The 24,985-nt window shown below is 47.2% G+C and overlaps 1 protein-coding gene and 1 long non-coding RNA gene across 2 annotated transcripts; one reads left to right on the forward strand and one right to left on the reverse strand.

Annotated features, from left to right (window-relative positions):
• The first annotated feature begins 3,144 nt into the window (after positions 1–3,144).
• On the forward strand, positions 3,145–7,565 carry LOC142915799 (uncharacterized). The gene is made up of 2 exons (XR_012936103.1): positions 3,145–3,477; positions 5,900–7,565. It is a non-coding gene; the product is annotated as an uncharacterized LOC142915799 (long non-coding RNA).
• Positions 7,566–15,152: 7,587 nt separating this feature from the next.
• Positions 15,153–17,676, reverse strand: LOC142915784 (uncharacterized; the record flags this gene model as incomplete). Its single annotated transcript, XM_076061459.1, has 1 exon — positions 15,153–17,676. A coding segment is annotated over one exon (1,668 nt), but the record flags the coding sequence as incomplete, so codon positions are not given.
• Positions 17,677–24,985: the final 7,309 nt, after the last annotated feature.

Here is a 24,985-nt window from a genome sequence, read left to right on the forward strand (position 1 = left end):
ATTTGAAAGGGGAATTTGGGATAATTTACCTTCGGCCGCTGTTCCGAGTATCAGATTCGCCATCTTTAATGCAGCTGGTTTCACAAGTGTTTCACCAATGGTGTGTGGCTTGCCCTGCTTTGCGATCAGGTAAGCAACTTCGTACGATGCTGTCAGGATCGGTTTGTTAACAGGTACAAATCCAAGAGCAGGCAGAGTGGCCCTTTCATCGAATCTGGCTCTCTTCACCCTGAATTCAGCAAGTGTTGTGTTCTTGTATTCCCCGTCTCCATGCAGCTTCAAGAAGTGTTCCTTTAGTTTTGCCGGTGCAAGACTAGAGTTGCTCAACTTGGCGTTGCAAATCATGCAGATAGGACGCTCACTCCCATCACGTTCCGTGATACATGAGAATCCATGTTGTACATATTCGTCCGACCACTTTCTTCTTTTGCCCGACATAGTTAGTATGGATAAAATATTAAAGAAATCACACGACGTACGACAACAACAGTCACACGTTGACTACTGAGTACGCACTAAATTCCCCGCAGCGCTGATTGGCCAAGCAGTGTAGCATGATCATCTGCAGCCAGTGATGGCCAAGCGGGCCGTGTGTGTCATCACAAATTTACACAATAATTCAAGTGTGTCCGGACCTCCGTGGCGGGGGCTCTGCCGAACCCCTGAGATCGACTCACCGAACCCCTGGGGTTCGATCGAACCCAGGTTAAGAACCACTGGTCTAGAGTGAACACCACCCCAAGTCTAGAGTGAACACCACCCGAGTCTAGAGTGAACACCACCCCGAGTCTAGAGTGAACACCACCCCGAGTCTAGAGTGAACACCACCACGCGTCTAGAGTGAACACCACTAAGCGTCTAGAGTGAACACCGCCACGTGTCTAGAGTGAACACCACCCCGAGTCTAGAGTGAACACCACCACGTGTCTAGAGTGAACACCGCCACGCGTCTAGAGTGAACACCACCCCGCCACGTATCTAGAGTGAACACCACCACCCGTCTAGAGTGAACACCACCAAGCATCTAGAGTGAACACCACCACGCTGTTGACACGCCCCACCTTACACCATTGGTAACCTCATTTGCCAGTAACAAAATATGATAAAAAAATGTTTACCCTTTTATCTGGCAACAAAACTGACACCTTTTTTACAAGGAGTCATGTTCACATTAACCACAATACCTGCGGTCGGAACTCAAACACAAAACAACAACTCTGATAATATTCTTAGTTTTTTCGGTAAAGTCACGTTGAAGAGAAACAACAAAATAATAAAATATATATAAAACAATAAAAAATTCTCACGACGTTTCGACCATAACTCAAACGGTCATCTTCAGGTGTGTTGGTTTGCATAAATTTATTTTTAAACGGCGCATTTATTTATTTATATAAAAAACGTTAGCGTCACGCGCAGCGATTTGGCAGTTTGCCCAGGACTAGTCCATCTATATTTTGAAAAGAGGAGGGGGGAGACGAAATTTTGTTATAATGTATGCTGTCTGAAAGCCACTGTAAGCGTGAACAATCAATTAAGAACTGAAATGGTTTATCAAATCTTTCCAATGATTGCTAAGATAGAATCCATCTTCTCGGTTGAAATTGTCTCTGTGCTTGTATATGTGGATAGCCTCATGAACGAATCTCTCATGGAAGCCAGATGGCTTACAAAGAACCTCTGTCTTGGAAAAGTCAATGGCATGTGAGCCTACTGAATTAGAACAATGATCTGCTACGGCCGAGGTGTTGGTCCTACCGTGTTTAAGGTCTGCTTTATGTTCACGAATGCGGTCCCGAGACATGGCGTTTGGTTTCTCCAATGTAACTACCACAGAGGCAACTTAGTTTGTAGACACCAGGGTATTGTATGTCCATTTTATTAGCCATTTTATTAGCTGTTATTTTAATTTTATTTTATATCTACGTGACTTTACCGAAAGAACCAAGAATATTAATTCCTGCAGTCACCAAAGTTTTAAGTCAAAACATTCACACACGTTGACAAAGCCTCACCTTGTGTTGTTGTGGGCAGGTTGCTTCTGATAACAAGAGCGGTATAGCAGCTCAAGCGGGCTTGGCCTGGTAACAAAAGAAAATAAAAACTGCGTGAATATTTACAATAAAACAAAGTTACAAAGTGGCGAGCCGAGTGAAGACAAATTAAACTTAAGCGAGATAATTAAAGTAAATGCAATCAGGCGAGGGCAGGAGGCAAGGCCCCGCGTGGCTAGGCCCCGCGTTGTAAAGTTCCAACCTGGACATCGATTCCCATGCTCGCTGTTACTCAACTGACATCCCTACGAGAGAGAGAGGCTCTACCTTGGTAAACAACAACAACCACCACCACCACAACGACCACCACCACCACGATGAGAATTTCTCACCTCGGATTTCAGTGCAAGCGCGCACACGGCAGCTTCCTGTTACCTCGCGACAGCAGGAAGTAGTATGACGTCACTTCCCTCCCAAGAGCGGCTCTCTAACTGAATAAATTATATGCTTAGTTTTTTCGGTAAAGTCACGTTGAAGGGAAACAACAAAATACAATATTGTTTTATATATATTTTATTATTTTGTTGTTTCCCTTCAACGTGACTTTACCGAAAAAACTAAGAATATGAATTACTGCAGTCACGAAAGCTTTAAATCAAAATTGAACAAATTATGTTAATGAAGCTGGACCCTACGTCAGGGATGGGGGCATAGGCGCTGAACCCGTCGCAATAAACTCGCGACGGCTTTAACGGATACATTATGTTAATGAGAAACAAATCACTGGGCGTAGCTGTGCCCAAATAAGGATTGCCACTGGAACAATATCGGCAGTGACCCAAGCGGAGGTGACGTCATGCTTAAGAGCACGATAGACGGGGAGGGGTGAATACCTTGGTGACATGACGTCACTAGCGAGGTACACCTCACCCTGGCGTTTCACACCGATGAGGTAATGCAGAATGGTGACATCACAGAGTTGGAGTTTACGTTGATTTAGATTCATTTTCCATTGCTCCCTCCCTTGGGTGTGTGAGCCCAGCTACAACAACGTGGACATTATTGTGTATACACTGTGTGTGTGTACGTACACTGTGCGCGTACACTGTGTGTATACACTACGTGACTTTACCGAAAGATCCAAAGAATATGCACGTAGCCTGCCGCTTGTTGTTGTTGATGGTGCTGACGGAGGTGACGGTGTTGGAGGTGATGGCGTTGGTGACGCTGATGGCGTTGGTGACGGTGTTAGAGGTGATGCTGACGGCGGTGACGGTTGTGACGTTACAGGTTTGCTCCCCGCACGGCCACCGTCGCTCGGGAACGAGGAGAGCGACCGAAGAGCTCCGATGGAGCGGGAAGGGAGAGGAGAGCGAGGAGGGAAAAGAAGTCAGGGCAGAGAGGAGGAGCCTCAAATTACGGAAGAGCAAGAAGGGAGAGATGACGGACATCAAGACGCCCAGAGGGGAGAGCGTGCAGTGAGGTGGGCCGAGGGCAAGAGGGAGGAGCAGAGGCAGGACGCGGACAGGGCCAGGTGGGAGCGAGAGGGGGCCAGAAGGAAAGTCGCGGGAGGGGTGGGTGGAGAGAGACAGGTCGAAGGCAGAGCGAGAGACACAGAGAGGAGAGACAGAGAGAGGAGGGATAGAGAGGCGGGGGAGATGGGGGGGGAGAGGCAGGGACGATGGGGGAGGGATGGGGCAAGGCCGGAGAGATCAGAGGGATATACACATAAAAATGCCATTGAGATTATAGATCGAGTCTTATCGGACTTGCCACGTGGGAGATGATGTGAGGGGTACGGAAGGAGGACAAATTTGTAAGGGGTAGATTCACAAAGAGACCCATAGATTAGCATCCTCATCTAGCCACTCACTTGTCCGCTCACCAACTCACCCGGCGACTCACCCACTGACTCATCCACCCACTCACTCATCCACCCACCCACTCACCCAACAACTTACCCACCCACCCACTCACCCAGACACTCAACCACCCATATATCATGTTGGGTATTTTATATCAAATGTTTATTGTTTTGGCCATTAAACGTCAGTATCGTAGTGGTCGCCCAGCATGAGTTATAATCCTGGACAGCCGGCATCACAAACCCCTCCACCACCACCACCACCACCGATGTGTTCCTCGTGGAAACAAATCTGAAATTAATTTCGCATTCCTCAGGTCGTGCGAGATTAAATCAAACGGAAGGGCTTCACAGCCGAGGCAAGGTGAAAGGGGTTCACTGCCTCGCGACGCAGTATCGTCCGCTCGCTTTGCTCGTCAATACCGAAGAAACGACGCACGGCCGTGATCTTTTGGGAAGCGTCTGTGGTGTGATCGCAGTCAAAGCAGTCATAATGGGCAGTCGATCGTCAGGACGCACGTGTGGTGGTGGTGGGGTAAAGTGTGGGCACTCTCGCCTATTTCAACAAGCAGATGGATAGCTTGGAAGTGTAGGGCCCAGATGCCCCTCGAGAGGAGCTCACCGCAGCATCTTCTGTTGGAGGTCCGTCCCACCCGGGGGGCCGTGGCACAAGTGACACGTTGCAGAGCTGCGCCTTTGCCTTTGTCTCACGACGCGTTGCAGATGAGCTGTGGCAACTGCGGTGGCTGTCGCACTCAAATTTGAACCCGTGGGGCCGGAGTTACATTCGTCAGCGCCCCTGTCGCCCCCTGGTGGACGAACCGCGCCTGGCTGCCGTCCGTCCCGAGTTTTGAGGATCTTTCTGAGAGTGTTTGGGTCATTTTTCCTGAATCGTGCGAAATCCGAGCAATTCCGAAATTCCATTCTCGCGCGCGACGGCACCAGCGATGTGCTCAGCAGCTAAATGCCGACGCTGAGGCTTGCTGGTCTTCGCGAGAGGGCTTCAGGAGAGAGGTGGTTTAGTTTTGATATTTCTCCTGCGTTGAAGGGGCGCAGACCACAGCGGTTTACTGTGTGGTCCGTAGTTTAGAGTGCATGGCCACAATAACAAATACACGTCTTCATTTGGTTCCCCATTGAGCTGTGCTTAGGCCGTCTGAGCATAAGTGACGTCTGTGGATGAAAATCGTTTGCTGCACTTGATGATGAACACAAACACTGTTGTGATTTATATACAGGATAATTCTAAATTTCTCATCTAAACTGCTGTGCGAGGTTTGCGATGCTTTAGGTGCTAAGATAATTAAAACGTCGCCGTACCACCCCCAGACAGATGGGATGGTGGAGCGCCTGAATAGAACTCTGACCTCCATGCTCTGTCAGGCGATTGACGCGGCGCAAACGGACTGGGATTTGCATGTTCCGAGTGTACTAGCTGCATATAGGATGGCCCCTCATACTTCCACGGGATTTTCACCATTTTTTCTCATGTATGGGAGGCAGAATGTACCCCCTGTAGATGCCCAATTGGGTTTGCCACTGGCTAAGGGGAAATCCAAGTTGCCCAGAGCATGTGAAAATTACCCCGCAATGCATTTCCACGGCTCGGGAGGCGGCAAAATTTAACGCCGCCAAAGCACGGGCGAAACAACGAACGTATTCTAGATTTGAAGCTTTCGTGACTGCAAGGATCCATACTCTTTGGTTCTATTCGGTAAAGTCACCACGTAGGTAAAAATACGTGACTTTACCGAATAGAACCAAAGAGTAATGAACGTATTGCGGGGAAACGGGATCACGTGCTAGCATGGCCCATCGGTGACGGAGCATGGTTACGTTGCCTGCGGGTGCCGGTTGGTTACGTCCCCTAAGCTGCATCAGCCCCCCGGCAAGAGCCCGTGGAAGTGGCCGAGGTTAAGCGGCCGCAGTTTGCGCGTTTCCGGCTGGGCCTTCGCCGTTGGTTCGTCCGTCCGTCTCGGCCGAAGCCGTTTGTCCTGCCACGGATTGCCTCTTCCCCCGTCTCCGAAAATTGGTCCGCCAGCGTCCAGTGCGTCCGGCGAGCCGGGGATGGCGTGTGCGTTCAGACGGCGTGCGTCGGAAGGATCGCGCCGTGCCGCCCGTCGCATCGAAGCCTCGCCGGGACCGAGGGAGGTGGCTGCTGCCGCCGAGCCTGCTGCACCCGTGCCTCCTGCTGCACCCGTGCCTCCTGCTGCACCCGTGCCTCCTGCGTTGCACCCCGTGTGTCTCCGGCCGTTCTCGTGGCACGCGCACCGCCCGAGCAGGGGCGGAAGTCCCGTCCCCCGTCAACGGAACTCGGCGTCGCGAACTCGGTCCAAACGCTTGCGATTCCGTTGATTCCTGATTCTGGGTATTTGCTCGGGAATGGCGGAGAGGTTGTGGTTGTTGTTGTTGTTGTTCAGTTCTGGCCGAGGTTAACTCGGTCCAAATGCTTGCGATTCCGTTGATTCCATATTCTGGGTATTGGTCGGGGAATGGCGGAGAGGTTGTGGTTGTTGTTGTTGTTGTTCAGTTCTGGTCGAGGTTAACTCGGTCCAAATGCTTGCGATTCCGTTGATTCCATATTCTGGGTATTGGTCGGGAATGGCGGAGAGGTTGTGGTTGTTGTTCAGTTCTGTTCTGTTCGTTTTCCTAAGTCTTGTTCCCTTTCGTAAATGTTCCCTTCGCTCCTTGTTCCCTCGTCTTTAGGTGTTGTTCCTGCGGATTGTTCTGCCTTTTTAAGGAAAATAACTGGAGTCCTGCTTTTATAGATATTGTTGTTGTTGTTATCCTGCACATGGGCGCACTTACCTGTTATTTGAGTATTAGCCAGGAAAATTTCGATTTAAACCTTTCGTGACTATAAGGATTCATCTTCTTTGGTTCTTTCAGTAAAGTCACCGCGTAGAATGAGAATAAAATAATAAAATAAAACAATAAAATTCTCACGACGTTTCGGCCACAACGCAGGTGGCCTTCTTCAGAGCTTCATTATTGAAGCTCCGTCATTTATTGTAGCTCTGTCGTCCCGACAGGTTTGTTCCTTTCACCTGAAGAAGGCCACTTGTGTCGTGGCCGAAACGTCGTGAGAATTTTATTGTTTTATTTTATTATTTTATTCTCATTCTACGTGGTGACTTTACCGAAAGAACCAAACAAGATATTAGCCAGGAAGGCTACATGTTTTTTTATTACGGGGGGGGGGGGGGTGGGGGGGGGTGATGTAATGACATGATGACACCTGTTGGTTAGAAAACGGAAGCACGGGTACAGGCACCGCTAAAGCAACATCCAATCCGAAAGGGAGAGGTATCTGGGCCAAGGGTAAATGGGCGGGGCTCGCCGGGAACCCTCTGGAAGGTTCCGCGATAGGGCGTGGCCAGAGGCGGAGCCTAACCGCACCTTGCGGCGACAGAAGCGGTGGGCGGAGGAGGACTCGGGGCTCGCGCGTGGAGCCTTGGGTCCCGGGCTGCGTCGCCGCTCGCCATCGTCTCTCTCCGTCGTGCGGCCGCGCGCGGAAGATCTCCTGCGGGGGTTCCGTCGCCGCCCTTCCCGGCACGCCGCCGGCCAGCGGCGAAGCCGAGAGCGGACGGGTGGAACGGCGCCGCGTGACCGACCGTGCGTGTGGCCGGCGGAGACGCCGCGCTCAGAATGAGAAGATGAGGTTGGCCCGCGCTGTGCCGCGTGTGAATAAAAGAAGCACCCCCTCATTGCGTACGTACGTTGAACTTCTTACGCGCCGTACGTAGCCAACCGTGCTCATCGGAGGTGCTGGGGAAGGACGACAAACTGAACACACAAAGTCGTCAATCCTGATTTGGAGCTTTCGTGACTGCAGGGATCCACGCTCTTTGGTTCTTCCGGTAAAGTGACTGTGAAGACGGTCGCTTGTTGCTGCGATCGGAACGTCGTGATCTATTTTTTGTTTTTTTTTTTTACCGAAAGAACCAAAGGGTACGATAGGTAGTTCCGTAGTCAAATCTTCATTCAAAAGCGCATAGCTCCAGCGACTTAATGAATGTCAGAAGGAAGAGCGTTCCAGACGGCTGCTGGAGCGCATCTGAAAGCGCGCCATGCAGTGGCCGTCAAATCTTGACTTGAAGTCAAGATTGACGGCCGCTCTTTGGGTCTTTCGGTAAAGTCATCACGTGGGTAGGTAGAAAATAAATTAAATCACGTGACGTTTCGTTAGCAACACGACAAGCGTCCGTCATCAGGTGGGACAGCCACAGCAAGAGACAATTGCTGAAGTGGGCAAAAGGGTTGCCGTGACAAGAGGCTACGTAGGTAAGAGAGGGGGGAGAAGCCAGGGAGGAGAGATAGAGTGAGGGGGGAGGAGCTACTCAACTGACATCCCTACGAGAGAGAGAGGCTCTACCTTGGTAAACAACAACCACCAAAACGACCACCACCACTACAACGATGAGAATTTCTCACCTCGGATTTCAATGCAAGAGCGCAGGTGGCAGCAGGTAGTATGACGTAGTATGACGTCACTTCCCCCCGGCTCTCCCACTGAATAAATTATGTTAATGAGGCCGGCCCATATGTGGAGGGATGGGGGCGTGGGCGCTGAACCCGTCGCAATAAACTCGCGACGGCTTTAACGAACACATTATGTTAATGAGCCACCAGTCACTGGGCGTAGCTTTGCCCAAATAAGGATTGCCACTGGAACGATATCGGCGGTGACCCAAGCGGAGGTGACGTCACGCTCAAGAGCGTGGTGGACGGGGGAGGGTTGAATACCTTGGTGACATGACGTCACTAGCGAGGTACACCTCATCCTGGCGTTTCACGCCGATGAGGTAATTAAGAGTGGTGACGTAACAGAATTGGAGTTTAAGTTGATTTAGATTCATTTTCCATTGCTCCCTCCCTTGGGTGTGTGAGCTCAGCAACAACAACGTGGACATTATTGTGTATACACTGTGTGTACACTATGTGTGTACACTGTGTGTATACAATGTGTGTGTGTACACTGTGTGTGTGTACACTGTGTCACTGTGTGTCGCTGTGTCACTGTGTGTGTATACACTGTGTGTGTACCCTGTGTGTGTACACTGTGTATATACTGTATGTACACTGTGTGTACTGTTTATGTACACTGTGTATACACTGTGTGTGTATGCTGTGTGTGTACACTGTGTGTGTGTACACTGTGTGTACACAATGTGTGTATACTCTGTGTGTACACTGTGTACAGTGTGTACACTGTGTACAGTGTGTACACTGTGTGTACACTATGTGTACACTGTGTGTATACACTGTGTGTGTGTACACTGTGTGTGTACACTGTTTGTGTCCGCATCGAACCGAACCCCCGGCAAGGCCATCTACTTAATGACGAGAGAAAATTAACACGAAATGTCCTTTTCAATGAAGTCTTCCAGATGTAAATTGATACAAACTTTTAATGAAGAAATAAAATCATCTAATTGAAAACACAACACAATTCAAAGATGTTTCATTTTAAAACTTCAAAACGGAGCATGGGGTATTTGCGTGAATGCGTCCTTCATGTGCAAATGTTGTGACTTTCCTGGCCTGAAGGCCGTCAATGTGTTGGACCATTATTGGTGCACAGCGTCTCAACAACAGCAGTGGGGTTTGCTTCAACCGATGGTTGTGAACATCCAGACGTCAATCAGCAAGGTGCATTTCTAGTCCTAGTTAGACAAAATCTACGTCAACACGTAAGACAAAACTATAATTTGTGTTGGAGAGAATGTACCTCCTCCTATACGTGTAACTTTTAAGTGGTATGCCTTGTAACTGATGAATGATCCGAGCGTGCTACCTATTTCAAAGACAGCGAGTTGCTCCAGATGCTTCATGGAACACAAAAATACCGTTTTACCTGTATCACAAGAACAACGGGTCTCACCTGAGTTCTCTGTACAGGTTATTTTTAAACACACACAAACTTTGTCCTAACATCACTTATTCAATGACTGACCCTTACAGATCAAATGTCACAAGTATGCACAAAACCAGACAAGCATACATTCTAAATTATTGACAGGCATATTAACAAAATTGGATTACTGCAGTGAAATATACTGCATCACGTTACATCGTATTAACAAGAAGCTTTTACAAAAAAAGTTGCACAGTCTGCTTCACAGTGAATGTAAAACATACTATTGTGTCATTCAAAACAAGTAGGCCATTGCATGCTGGCGTCTGAGTGAAAATGTAGCAAATTCTAAACATTACCTACAAACTACACAACTGAGATGACACATCAATCATCGCCCCCTACTGACAGGCTCTTGTCCACATGCAGGCCGGTGCAGGGTCACCACCTTGTGCCACACAGGGGCAGCTGCTCTTCGAGTGTTTCAGACGAGGTACGACACAAAACTCCGAGTTGCTGAGGCGATTAAGCAAGCACCATGTAAAATCAATCATTATGATAACATAGTGAATGCTTGGGAGCTTATTGGCTCTTGCTCCTGGTTAGAGATCTACCCAACCCACGGGCCCACAAAGTGTTCAACTTCGCATTCTTGTCATTAAAGGCCTGTGACAAAGGTGCATCTATTGGAGCGACATCATATCAAGCTTACACATCTACCGGATCTCCACTTGACTTTGTATTGTCTCGGAGGAAGTCCACCCACACCTCCACTTCCAAAAACTGCTGGGAGTTGCCTCGCTCTGCCTCAGTCAGAATTCTCCTCCTGCTTTACGATGTGAAGGTCCCATTTTGGAGTTGAATCTTCATCTTCACATTTCACCTTCACTTCTTCGCTCATCACTTCTTCACATTTCACCTTCACCTCTTCATATTTCACCTCGATACCTTTAAGTGTCCAAGCTGGGATTTTTGTCAGGTTCGTGTTTCATGAGGGATGGGCTCATTGCGGCACTTTGACTTTCACAAGCTGATTTCAGACTCCGACTCCGCTCCTTGTGGATCTTCCGATGCTTTTGTGTTCTCTGGTGTCTTCGAAGAGTTGATGAATCTGCAAACGGCTTCCCGCACACACTGCACTTGAAGGGTTTCTCTCTCGTGTGTGTTCTCTGGTGTATTTCAAGATTTGATGAACGTGCAAATGCCTTCCCGCACAGAGTACACTTGAAGGGTTTCTCTCCTGTGTGTGTTCTCTGGTGTGTTACAAGATTACATGAATCTGAAAACGCCTTCCCGCACAGAGTGCACCTGAAAGGTTTCTCTCCCGTGTGTGTTCTCTGGTGTTTTTTAAGAGCAGATGACCATGAAAATGCCTTCCCACAAACACTGCACTTGAAGGGTTTCTCTCCCGTGTGTGTTCTCTGGTGTGTTACAAGATTACATGACTGTGTAAACGCCATCCCGCACATCGTGCACCTGAAGGGTTTCTCTCCCATGTGTGTTCTCTGGTGTTTTACAAGATCAGATGACTGTGCAAATGCCTTCATGCACACAATGCACTTGAAGGGTTTCTCTCCCGTGTGTGTTCTCTGGTGTACTTGAAGATGTGGTGACTGTGCAAACGCCATCCCACACACACTGCACCTGAAAGGTTTCTCTCCCGTGTGTTCTCTGGTGTGTTTTAAGAGCAAATGACCATGAAAATGCCTTCCCACAAAAAAATACACTTGAAGGGTTTCTCTCCCGTGTGTGTTCTCTGGTGGTTCTGAAAAACTGATGGCCATGAAAATGCCTTCCCACACACAGTGCACTTGAAGGGTTTCTCTCCTGTGTGACTTCTCTGGTGCCGTGTCAAATTTCCAGTCCGATCCGTGCTGTATGCACGCTGGTCGCATTGTTGACTTGTCGTACCGAGCTGCGCTGACTGCCTTTGCTCCATCAGACCAAATCTGCAGAGGAAGCGTCAGCTGCAGACAGAAAAGAAGAATATCCACACCATCTACACGTCAGGCACAGAGGAATGCACACGTGACTTACACGTCTATACTTATTAATATATTCATGATGTAGTGAAAAAGTTTCCCAAATTCATCAGATTTGATGAACGTGCAAACGCCTTCACGCACAGAGTGCACCTGAAGGGTTTCTCTCCACGGGCTGCTATGGCACACAATGAGAGGGAAAATGTCATTAATATGCCTGGAAGCCTTCATATCATCAAGATGAATGTTAACTCAAAACTCTAAGCACACAATTTCGGCTGTCTGACTACAAAATTAATATTTATGAAAGCTAAATTCAGCTGACATAGCAAAGGGTTTTGAAAACAATACTATTTGTGTTTTGCAGAAATGCATGAATTAATGTTCAATCGCAACTTAGAGGTGTGAATCCAGGATCAGATGTCCTTGAATGCTGGGGATGAACAGATCCGACTTCAGCTGAATGTGTGTGCTGTGTTCACCTCCTGTTTCCATTCTTATAAAGAGTTCCAGAGGAAAACAAAAATAAACTATTGTTTTGATATAACCTCCGTGTTCAATAGAGTTAATAGATTTTACTGCAAACACAAACTTGACACTGTCACACACTGCCATGAGTAAACAGGTGGTGGTGTGACCAGAACCATGCCTGGCCACCTTCATCTGCTCAGCATTAATTCTTCCTCACTCCACCAAGTAATGAATCGAGGATCAATCAACATAGCCGAGGCTATCCGTGTCTCTGTCTCTCTCTCCCCGTGGTGAAGGTGTTCCCCTCCACACATTCAGAGTCAACAGCGGCACGCGCTTAGCGTCTTTGACCGATAGATACATTGACACACGTATTGTTGGTTCTTTCAGTAAAGTCACGTAGATAGAAAATAAAAATAACAGATTCAATTCAATAAGATAAAGACCACTTGTGTTGAGATCGAAACGTCGTGGGTTTTTTGCTTCATTTTCAATTTGTTTTATTTTTCTTTTAATTTATTATGTTATTTTAATTTTATTTTCTATCTACGTGACTTTACCGAAAGAACCAAGAATATTAATTCCTGCAGTCACCAAAGTTTTAAGTCAAAACATTCACACACGTTGACAAAGCCTCACCTTGTGTTGTTGTGGGCAGGTCGCTTCTGATAACAAGAGCGGTATAGCAGCTCAAGCGGGCTTGGCCTGCTAACAAAAGAACGAAAATAAAAACTGCGTGAACATTGACAATAAAACAAAGTTACAAAGTGGCGATCCGGGTGAAGACAAATTAAACTTAAGCGAGATAATTAAAGCGAACGCAATCAGGCGAGGGCAGGAGGCAAGGCCCCGCGTGGCTAGGCCCCGCGTTGTAAAGTTCCAACCTGGACATCGATTCCCATGCTCGCTGCTACTCAACTGACATCCCTACGAGAGACAGAGGCTCTACCTTGGTAAACAACAACAACCACCACCACAACGATGAGAATTTCTCACCTCGGATTTCAGTGCATGCGCGCACACAGCAGCTTCCTGTTGCCTCGCGACAGCAGGAAGTAGTATGACGTCAGTGCCCTTCCACAAGCAGCTCTCTAACTGAATAAATTATGTTAATCAGGCCGGCCCATACGTCAAGGGATGGAGGCGTGGGCGCTGAACCCGTCGCAAAAAACTCGCGACGGCTTTAACGGTCACATTATGTTAATGAGCCACCGGTCACTGGGCGTAGCTTTGCCCAAATAAGGATTGCCACTGGAACGATATCGGCGGTAACCCGAGCGGAGGTGACGTCACGCTCAAGAGCGCGGTGGATGGGGGGAGGGGTGAATACCTTGGTGACATGACGTCACTAGCGAAGTACACCTCACCCTGGGGTTTCACGCCGATGAGGTAATTAAGAGTGGTGACGTAACAGAGTTGGAGTTTAAGTTGATTTAGATTCATTTTCCATTGCTCCCTCCCTTGGGTGTGTGAGCTCAGCAACAACGTGGACATTATTGTGTATACACTGTGTGTACACTGTGTATGTATATACACTATGTGTATACACTGTGTGTACACTGTGTATACACTGTGTGTATACACTGTGTGTACAATGTGTGTGTACATTGTGTGTACACTGTGTGTATACACTGTGTACACTGTGTGTGTGTACACTGTGTGTGTGTACACTGTGTGTGTGTACACTGTGTGTATACACTGTGTGTGTGTGCACTGTGTGTGTACACTGTGTGTGTACATTGTGTGTGTGTACACTGTTTGTGTCCGCATTGAACCGAACCCCTGGCAAGGCCATCTACTTAATGACGAGAGAAAATTCACACGAAATGTCCTTTTCAATGAAGTCTTCCAGATGTAAATTGATATAAGCTTTTAATGAAGAAATAAAATCATCTAACTCAAAACACAATTCAAAGATGTTTCATTTTAAAACTTCAAAACGGAGCATGGGGTACTTGCGTGAATGCGTCCTTCGTGTGCAAATGTTGTGACTTTCCTGGCCTGAAGGCCGTCAATGTGTTGGACCCTTATTGGTGCACAGCGTCTCAACAACAGCAGTGGGGTTTGCTTCAACCGATGGTTACGAACATCCAGACGTGAATCAGCAAGGAGCATTTCTAGTCCCAGTTAGACAAAATCTACGTCAACACGTAACACAAAACTGCAATTCGTGTTGTAGAGAATGTACCTCCTCCTATACGTGTAACCTTTAAGTGGTATGCCTTGTAACTGATGAATGATCCGAGCGTGCTACCTATTTCAAAGACAATGCGTTGCTCCAGATGCTTCGTGGAACACAAAAACACCGTTTGACCTTTATCACAAGAACAACGGGTCCCACCTGAGTTCTCTGTACAAGTTACTTCCAAACAGACACGCACACTTTGTCCTAACATCACTTATTCAATGTTTGACCCTTACAGATCAAATGTTACAAGTATGCACACAACCAGACAAGTATTCATTCTAAATTATTGACAGGCATATTAACAAAATTGGATTACTGCAGTGAAATATACTGCATCACGTTACATCGTATTAACAAGAAGCTTTAAAAAAATTGCAGTCTGCTTCACAGTGTATGTAAAACATACTATTGTGTCATTCAAAACGAGTAGGCCATTGCATGCTGGCATCTGAGTGAAAATGTAGCAAATTCTAAGCATTACCTACAAACTACACAACTGAGATGACACATCAATCATCGCCCCCTACTGACAGGCTCTTGTCCACATGCAGGCCGGTGCAGGGCCACCACCTTGTGCCACACAGGGGCAGCTGCTACTTGGGGATGCTCTTCGAGTGTTTGTGATGAGACACAAAACTCCGAGTTGCTGAGGCGATTAAGCAAGCACCATGTAAAAGCAATTATGATAAGATAGTGAATGCTTGGGAGCTTATTGGCTCTTGCTCCTGGTTAGAGATCTACCCAACCCACAGGCCCACAAAGTGTTCAACTTCACATTCTTGTCATTAAAGGCCTGTGACAAAGGTGCATCTATTGTAGCGACATCGTCTCTGGCTTACACATCTACCGGGTCTCCACTTGACTTTGGATTGTCTCGGAGGAAGTCCACCCACACCTCTACTTCCACAAACTGCTGGGAATTGCCTCGCTCTGCCTCACAGTCAGAATTCTCCTCCTGCTTCACGTTGCCTCCATTGATGTGAAGGTCCCATTTTGGAGATGAATCTTCATCTTCACATTTCACCTTCACTTCTTCCCGCTTCACCATCACTTCTTCCCTCTTCATCATCACCTCTTCATATTTCACCTCGATACCTTTAAAAGTGTCCAAGCTGGGATTTTTGTCCGGTTCTTGTTTCATGAGGGATGGGCTTATTGTGGCACTTTGACTTTCACAAGCTGATTTCAGATTCCACTCCTTGCAGATCTTCCGATGCTTCCGTGTTCTCTGGTGTACTTGAAGATTTTATGAATGTGCAAACGCCTTCCCGCAGAGTGCACCTGAAGGGTCTCTCTCCCGTGTGTGTTCTCTGGTGTACTTTAAGATGTGATGACTGTGCAAACATCATCCCACACAGAGTGTACCTCAAGGGTTTCTCTCCTGTGTGTTCTCTGGTGTACTTGAAGATTTGATGAATGTGCAAATGCCTTCCCGCACACACTGCACTTGAAGGGCTTCTCTCCCGTGTGTACTCTGGTGTTTATTAAGAGCAGATGAATGTGAAAATGCCGTCCTACAAACACTGCACTTGAAGGGTTTCTCTCCCGTGTGTGTTCTCTGGTGTGTTTTAAGAGTAGATGAATCTGAAAAAGTCTTCCCACACACAGTGCATTTGAAGGGTTTTTCTCCCATGTGTGTTCTCTGGTGTTTTTTAAGAGCAGATGACCGTGAAAATGTCTTCCCACAAACACTGCACTTGAAGGGTTTCTCTCCCGTGTGTGTTCTCTGGTGTTTTATTACATGAATCTGGAAATGCCTTCCCATACACACTGCACTTGAAGGGTTTCTCTCCCGTGTGTGTTCTCTGGTGTTTTTTAAGAGTAGATGAATCTGAAAATGTCTTCCCACACACACTGCAGCTGAAGGGTTTCTCTCCCGTGTGTGTTCTCTGGTGTTTTTTAAGAGCAGATGAATCAGAAAATGTCTTCCCACACACACTGCACAAGAAGGGTTTCTCTCCCGTGTGTGTTCTCTTGTGTGTTTTAAGAGCAGATGACCGTGAAAATGCCTTCACACACACACTGCACTTGAAGGGTTTCTCACCCGTGTGTGTTCTCTGGTGTGTTTTAAGAGATGAATCTGAAAATGTCTTCCCACACACACTGCATTTGAAGGGTTTCTCTCCCGTGTGTGTTCTCTGTTGTGTTTTAAGAGCAGATGACCATGAAAATGTCTTCCCACACACACTGCACCTGAAGGGTTTCTCTCCCGTGTGTGTTCTCTGGTGTGTTTTAAGAGGAGATGAATCTGAAAATGTCTTCCCACACACACTGCATTTGAAGGGTTTCTCTCCCGTGTGTGTTCTCTGGTGTGTTTTAAGAGCAAATGAACCTGAAAATGTCTTCCGACACACACTGCACCTGAAGGGTTTCTCTCCCGTGTGTGTTCTCTGGTGTTTTTTAAGAGTAGATGAATCTGAAAATGTCCTCCCACACACACTGCACTTGAAGGGTTTCTCTCCCGTGTGTGTTCTCTGTTGTGTTTTAAGAGTAGATGAATCTGAAAAAGTCTTCCCACACACAGTGCATTTGAAGGGTTTCTCTCCCGTGTGTGTTCTCTGGTGTTTTTTAAGAGCAAATGACTGTGAAAATGCCTTTCCACACACACTGCACTTGAAGGGTTTCTGTCCCCTGTGTGTTCTCTGGTGTGTTTTAAGAGCAAATGAATCTGAAAATGTCTTCCCACACACACTGCACTTGAAGGGTTTCTCTCCCGTGTGTGTTCTCTGGTGTCTTTGAAGATGAGATGAATCTGAAAATGCCTTCCCACACACACTGCACTTGAAGGGTTTCTCTCCCGTGTGTGTTCTCTGGTGTGTTTCAAGAGCAAATGAATCTGAAAATGCCTTCCCACACACACTGCACTTGAAGGGTTTCTCTCCCGTGTGTGTTCTCTGGTGTTTTTTAAGAGTAGATGAATCTGAAAATGCCTTCCCACACACACTGCACTTGAAAGGTTTCTCTCCCGTGTGTGTTCTCTGGTGTGTTTTAAGAGCAGATGAATCTGAAAATGTCTTCCCACACACACTGCACTTGAAGGGTTTCTCTCCCGTGTGTGTTCTCTGGTGAATTTTAAGAGCAGATGACTGTGAAAATGCCTTCCCACACACAGTGCACTTGAAGGGTTTCTCTCCCGTGTGTGTTCTCTGGTGTGTTTTAAGAGTCGATGAATCTGAAAATGCCTTCCCACACACAGTGCACTTGAAGGGTTTCTCTCCCGTGTGTGTTCTCTGGTGTTTTTTAAGAGTCGATGAATCTGAAAATGCCTTCCCACACACACTGCACTTGAAAGGTTTCTCTCCGTGTGTGTTCTCTGGTGTGTTTTAAGAGCAGATGAATCTGAAAATGTCTTCCCACACACAGTGCACTTGAACGGTTTCTCTCCCGTGTGTGTTCTCTGGTGTTTTTTAAGAGTTGATGAATCTAAAAATGCCTTCCCACACACAGTGCACTTGAAGGGTTTCTCTCCCGTGTGTGTTCTCTGGTGTTTTTTAAGAGTCGATGAATCTGAAAATGCCTTGTCACACACAGTGCACTTGAAGGGTTTCTCTCCTGTGCGAGTTCTCTGGTGCTGTGTCAAATTTCCAGTCCGATCCGTGCTGTATGCACGCTGGTCGCATTGTTGACTTGTCGTACCGAGCTGCTGTGCTGAGTGCATTTGCTCCATCAGACCAGCGTCAGCTGCAGACAGAAAATAAGAATATCCACACCATCTACACGTCAGTATCGAGCCATGGAGGAATGAATATATACAGTCACACATGACTTACACGTCTATATTCATTCATGTATTCATGACTAGCTGTACTACCCGGCTTCGCCCGGGACTTGGATCCACCACGTCCGGCCGCATTTGTCTCCCCAGTGGCGATGTTCACACCACAACAGTTACTCGTTTGAGGCTGAGTCGACCTAGGGGAGGCCCAGAAGCGGTTCAAATAATCGTTGCCGGTGGTGGCCGTGAGCGGGAATCGAACTTGGGTCGCCGGGTTCGTAGCGCGGCGTAGCGCTAACCACTACACTACAATGCGTTACTCTTCCACACACACACAGACACACACAGATACACACACACAGATACACACACACAGACACACACACAGATACACACACAGACACAAACACGCAGACACACACACATACAGATACACAGACAGCGCTAACCACTACACTACAATGCGTGACGCTTCCACATGCGAGGGTCACGTGACAGATTTGACGTCACAGCTCACTAGCCGTGCAAAAAATCTATACATTATTGAGCTCCCCCCCCCAATAAAACACACAAAAGTGTATTTGTATATTGTTTGTATGGTGTACAGTCTGGAAAGTACCCACATGGCAAATTTCCAGTTTGTTGCATGTCGGGAAGTACGCTAAACATTTTGAACAGACAACACACACAATCACAACTTTGACTTTTATATACATTTAGAGATGCAGTGAAAAAACTTTCCCAAAATTCATCATGCGGTTTCAGTTTTTTGATTTTCAGTTTGATTTATTTTGGTTATAGTCCCGTGAGCCATTCGGCTCTTGAATCAGGAGCAACCACAACAAGCAACAAAACAAAAACACGACCAAGATAATAATCTTACAGTGACTATGTGTGACTGTGCAAACAGCACTGTCATGGCACGCAATGAGAGGGCAAATGTCATAAATATTCCTGTAAGCCCTCGCATCTTCAACATTAATGTTGCCATAGAAACGTTGTGGGGTTTTTTGCTTCATTTAAACAAGAACAATTATTATCTGTTATTTTGTTATTTAATTTTCTATCTACGTGACTTTACCGAAAGAACCAAGAATATTAATTCCTGCAGTCACCAAAGTTTTAAGTCAAAACATTCACACACGTTGACAAAGCCTCACCTTGTGTTGTTGTGGGCAGGTTGCTTCTGATAACAAGAGCGGTATAGCAGCTCAAGCGGGCTTGGCCTGGTGAAAAATAATAAAAACTTCGTGAATATTTACAATAAAACAAAGTTACAAAGTGGCGAGCCGGGTGAAGACAAATTAAACTTAAGCGAGATAATTAAAGTAAACGCAATCAGGCGAGGGCAGGAGGCAAGGCCCCGCGTGGCTAGGCCCCGCGCTGTAAAGTTCCAACCTGGACATCGATTCCCATGCTCGCTGCTACTCAACTGACATCCCTACGAGAGAGAGCGAGGCTCTACCTTGGTAAACAACAACAACAACCACCACAATCACCACCACCACAACAACCACAATCGCAATGAGACTTTCTCACCTCGGATTTCAGTGCATATCGCTTCCTGTTACCTCGTGACGTCTCGCGGCAGCAGGTGACGTGACGTCACGTCCGGGGTACGAGACACGCTCCTCCCACAATGAGCGGCTCCGTAACTAAATAAACTAGAGTGAATAAATTATGTTAATGTGGCTGGCCGTTATGTCGTGAGTGCTGAACCCGTCGCAATAAACTCGCGACGGCTTTAACGAACACATTATGTTAATGAGCCGCCAGTCACTGGGCGTAGCTTTGCCCAAATAAGGATTGGCCCTGGAACGATATTGGCAGTGACCCAAGCGGAGGTGACATCACGCTCAAGAGCGCAGCGGAATACCTTGGTGACATGCCGTCACTAGCGAGGTACACCTCCCCCTGGCGTTTCACGCCGATGAAGTAATACTGAATGGTGGCGTCACAGAGCGGGATTGGAGTTTAAGTTGATGTAGATTCATTTTCATTGCTCCCTCCCTTGGGTGCGTGGCTCAGCTACAACAACAACGTGGACATTATTGTGTGTACACTGTGTGTGTGTGTACACTGTGTGTATACACTGTGTGTGTGTGTACACTGTGTGTGTGTACACTGTGTGTGTGTGTACACAGTGTGTGTACACTGTGTGTGTGTGCACACTGTGTGTGTGTGTACACTGTGTGTGTGTACACTGTGTGTACACTGTGTGTGTACACGTACACACTGTGTGTGTGTACACTGTGTGTGTGTACACTGTGTGTGTGTACACAATGTGTGTGTGTACACTGTGTGTACACTGTGTGTGTGTACACTATGTGTGTATACACTGTGTGTACGCAATGTGTCTGTGTGTACACTGTGTGTGTACGCAATGTGTCTGTGTGTACACTGTGTGTGTGTACACTGTGTGTATAATCTGTGTGTGTGTACACTGTGTGTGTGTACACTGTGTGTGTGTGTACACTGTGTGTGCACAGTGTGTACACTGTGTGTACACTGTGTGTGTACACAATGTGTGTGTGTACATAATGTGTGTGTGTACACAATGTGTGTGTACACTGTGTGTGTGTGTGTACACAATGCGTGTGTGTGTACACTGTGTGTGTACACTCTGTGTGTGTACACTGTGTGTGTTTACACTGTGTGTTTACACTGTGTGTGTTTACTCTGTGTGTGTTTACACTGTGTGTGTACACTCTGTGTGTTTACATTGTGTGTGTGTGTACACTCTGTGTGTGTTTATACTGTGTGTTTACAGTGTGTGTACACTGTGTGTGTACACTGTGTGTGTTTACACTGTGTGTGTACACTGTGTGTGTGTACACTGTGTGTGTACACTCAATGTGTGTTTACACTGTGTGTGTGTACACTGTCTGTGTACAGTGTGAGTGTGTGTACACTGTGTGTGTGTGTGTACACTGTGTGTGTACACTGTGTGTGTACAATCTGTGTGTGTGTACAATGTGTGTGTGTGTACACTGTGTGTGTTTACACTGTGTCTGTGTGTGTACACACAGACACACTGTAAACACACACAACCTCTACCGTCAGCAGTGGATGGGTGTAGCGAGGTGCAATGCCCCCCCCCATCTCTGTGATTAAAACACACAAACACCACTAGCCTATAATAATAAAGTGACCAAAAAGGACAAAGAGTACGTTTGACCTGTCAACTGATATAAATTCCACATTTATATGGCGTAGCCCAGTCTCTCCATTGGATGACTCCTGTTAACCTCACACAGAGTAGTACTCAATTTATTGAGCTCTGATGCCCAAACTGTATTTTGAAATTGCAACCTTTAAAACTGCGAGACAAACGTTTTAACCACATCACTTTCCAGCCAGAAATCTCTGCCCAAGTTGGAGCACTCTACCAATGCATCCAGTCATCTGAAATTAACGTTATTGTAACATGCATTCGGAATTCCTTTGGTCGCCCAAATGAGCCTCCGCACCTTGGCATGGAAAGCGAGTCCTGCACTCACGTCAGAAGCAATAACGTCCAGCTATTTTATTTCAGCATGGCAGATTTTAAGCCACGTTGACTTGGAATAAACCTCCCCAGGTACTTGGTCCGATTGAAACTGTAAAAATAAAATTGTACCCTTAGGGGTTAGCCTGAATTGAACCCATGAGATCGGATCCAAGCGTAATGCATCAAAGCAGCACTCCCATCTCACTGGATTTGTACAAAATATCTGTGCTATACACCATACTACTTTACAGTAATATACTACTATACTTTAGCTGGAATGTAGCATGTTTATGGTAGAGTGGTTTATTTGTAAATTTTGATTGAAAATCCGAAGTGTCTACAGTTATAAGACTCCGTCATTCTTCAAGCTGCATATCAATGTTGCACAAAAATTTACATTGCTAAAGGACATTTGCAGATGATACATTATTAATGTTTGAGACAGAGGGACATGCCAATGCACGTGAATGTTTTTCAATAAAACATATCAAAACTATACAGTTGCAATGATATTAAAATTAAATCCAAGCAACATTACCATTTTCCCCGCTCCTTGAGTTTGTGCTCAATACTTTAACGTGTACAGGGCCATGGCGGTGTGGGGGCCGACGTCCACCCCACCGCCCTCGCTGGGCAGGTGGGGCGCGACGTCCGCCCCTTCCGCCGCCTCCTCCACCGCGTCGGTCGGCTCCCGCCGGGCCCCCGCCGACCGAGCGATCGGGCCCCCCGCGCTAGCGCCCTCTCCGAGGGACAGACTCGTGCTGCTGGCTCACGGCCGCACGGAGTAAACCCACGCACCCCCGCGCGCACCGCGGCTATCACTAATGCAGCGGACAGCGGCACGCTAGCGCCTACACCGGGGAGCGATTACCTCCACGAGCATCCGCGCGCACCGCAGCCGTCGTTAACACGGGGCCCGAACGGTCTCGCGCCTGCGGGCGATTATCTCAACGCGCGTCCGTGCACGCCGCGCGCCCACTACGGCTGACGCTGACGCAGCACGCGGCGGCCCACTCGCGGCCCCGCCGACGGGCGATGATCTCAACGCGCGAGCTCCGGCCGCGGCTCCGCCCTCGCTCTCGCCGCGCATCTGCCCACACAGCCGCTCCGCACAGGGATCACACGCGCACCACACCGATGCTCTCTTCTAACTTTTATTCGTGGCGCAAACCCCGCACCGCCCGGAGGGAATATTCTACGAGTGGAGCCTAGGCCTACCGCTACCCAAGTCCGCAAATGCTCGCACGCCCCGTCACGTACCTCGCGGCCGTGCTCACGGCGTCGCGCGGACGCCGTGAGAGTCGGAGGGACGAAGACGAAAGGGAACTTTGCCTATCGCCGCCTCGTAGCGGTGCTCGCCGGCGTCGCACGGATGCCGCGAGCGGATCGAGAAGGCTGGCAGCGTCGTGTGTGACTCGTCGCCGCTGACCCGGCGAACCTTCGCGCGCCCAAACAATTTGAAGCCAACTCAGGGGCGCCGCAATGTGACTCGCTCTGCGAGGGTCGGCCATTCTCCTGGCGCCGGGAAACCGCGGGACTTTCATCCCAGAGACCCTTCGGATGAAAACCCGTCGTGACGGGCAAACCCCCGCCAGGACGCTACGTGCGCGCGCTGCAGGTGCGTGCTCGGTGTGGGGGGCCACGGGGGGAGTCGAGGCGCTGGCAGAGTTGCTCCGAGACCGTGGCACCACAACGGATCGGGAATTGTGTTGAAATCCGGCTCACGCAAAAGCACAAAAGGGGCGACCCAACGGGACCCGAAATCAAATCGATTCGCCGAGTCGACAAATGTGCACATTGCCCCGGGGATGGCAACTGACAGTCGAGTACGGAAAATCGTGATGTGCACCGATTCTGTTTATGTGCGACACAACTTCACGCCACATGGTCCCACGGGGAAAGACGGTGGCATAAGAAAATACAGAAACGAACCAGTAAACCATTGGTGATTGAATTTAGATTTAAAGCTTTCGTGACTGCAGGGATTCATATTCTTGGTTCTTTCGGTAAAGTTACGTATAAGGAAAACAATAAAATAATAAAAATATAAAACAATAAAATTCTCACGACGTTTCGACTGCAACACAAGCAATCATCATCACGTGTGAAAACCACAGCAAGAAAATTTGAAAAAAAAATTGGTAATGGATCAAAGCTATGAAGGTGATGATCCAGGAAAATTATATTATGATGCTGTGGGAAAAGGTAATAAGTTACTCTAAAGTGCCTGGCCATGGAAACGTTGGTAATGATTAGGAAAAAGTCTTAAATATGTTGACATGTAAATCAGCAAATCAAATTAAATTCACAGAGGAGGGAAAGAAGGATCCCAAACATGCGACACTCAGAACCAAAAGTGGCAGAGACTCGGCCGAGAGAGTGGAGAGAGAGGAAGAGACTTTTCAGGACTTTATTTCCACTAAAAAATTTACAAAAAAACATTACAGGAAAAAAACACCTAAATTGAAAATCAATAAAACATCAAACTCTTAACAGCGGTATGTGCATGAAATACAAATGGCACCGGGATAGAAGCTGTGGAAACGAGGCGGTGCACGGACATCTCCGTGTGCAGCAAAGTTGTTCAAGGGTTTTTCAATTTTATAAAGAATCAAATGTTTTGACATCAGAATGCAATGTGAACAATATATATTTTTCTCCCGTACAAAACGAAATGTCAAACACCTGAATTCGTTTTTTCTTCAAGGATTCTGTTGTCATAGCTACGTATGCAGTCTGCAAGTTTTTTTTATGTGGCCACGTGCAAATATTGTCTGGGTACATGAAATATTTCTTTGAAAATGTGTCCTAGACACTATATTTGTAAGTTAATAAAAGTAGAATTGAAAAATTATCACAATGTAGATTTGTATATTGTAGGGTAGAAATATATTTATCATAGCGATGATCTAACATTGGCTTAATACAATTTATATTTTTACTTAGAATACTTTAGCCATGCAATAGACTAAATATAATGCTTGTGTTTTTAAAGAAAATAATATATTTACCAGGATTAAAGTTGTGCGAAATATGTTTAAAAATCTGAGGCTTGGAGAATTGCATGCTGGGAATTAAATTGAGAAAGAAAGGGGTTAATGTATGGCTTGCAGAGCAGGCACACGTTACAGAGATTATTGACAAAACAGAATGCGATGTGAACAATATATATTTTTCTTCGCTACATTTTCAAAACGAAATGGCGTCGACATGTCAAACACCTGAATTCGTTTTTTCTTCAAGGATTCTGTTGTCGGTTTTCATTAAAGTGCAAGTGACAGGGTGACACCTGCTGACATCACAGGGTGACACCTGCTGACATCACAGGGTGACACCTGCTGACATGACAGGGTGACACCTGCTGACATGACAGGGTGACACCTGCTGACATCACAGGGTGACACCTGCTGACATCACAGGGTGA

The sequence above is a fragment of the Petromyzon marinus genome, unplaced genomic scaffold, assembly GCF_048934315.1.
Source record: "Petromyzon marinus isolate PM22_M1 ecotype Great Lakes invasive population unplaced genomic scaffold, UKy_Petmar_22M1.pri1.0 PM_G_Scaffold_35, whole genome shotgun sequence".
In the NCBI taxonomy this organism is placed as follows: Eukaryota; Metazoa; Chordata; class Hyperoartia; order Petromyzontiformes; family Petromyzontidae; genus Petromyzon; species Petromyzon marinus.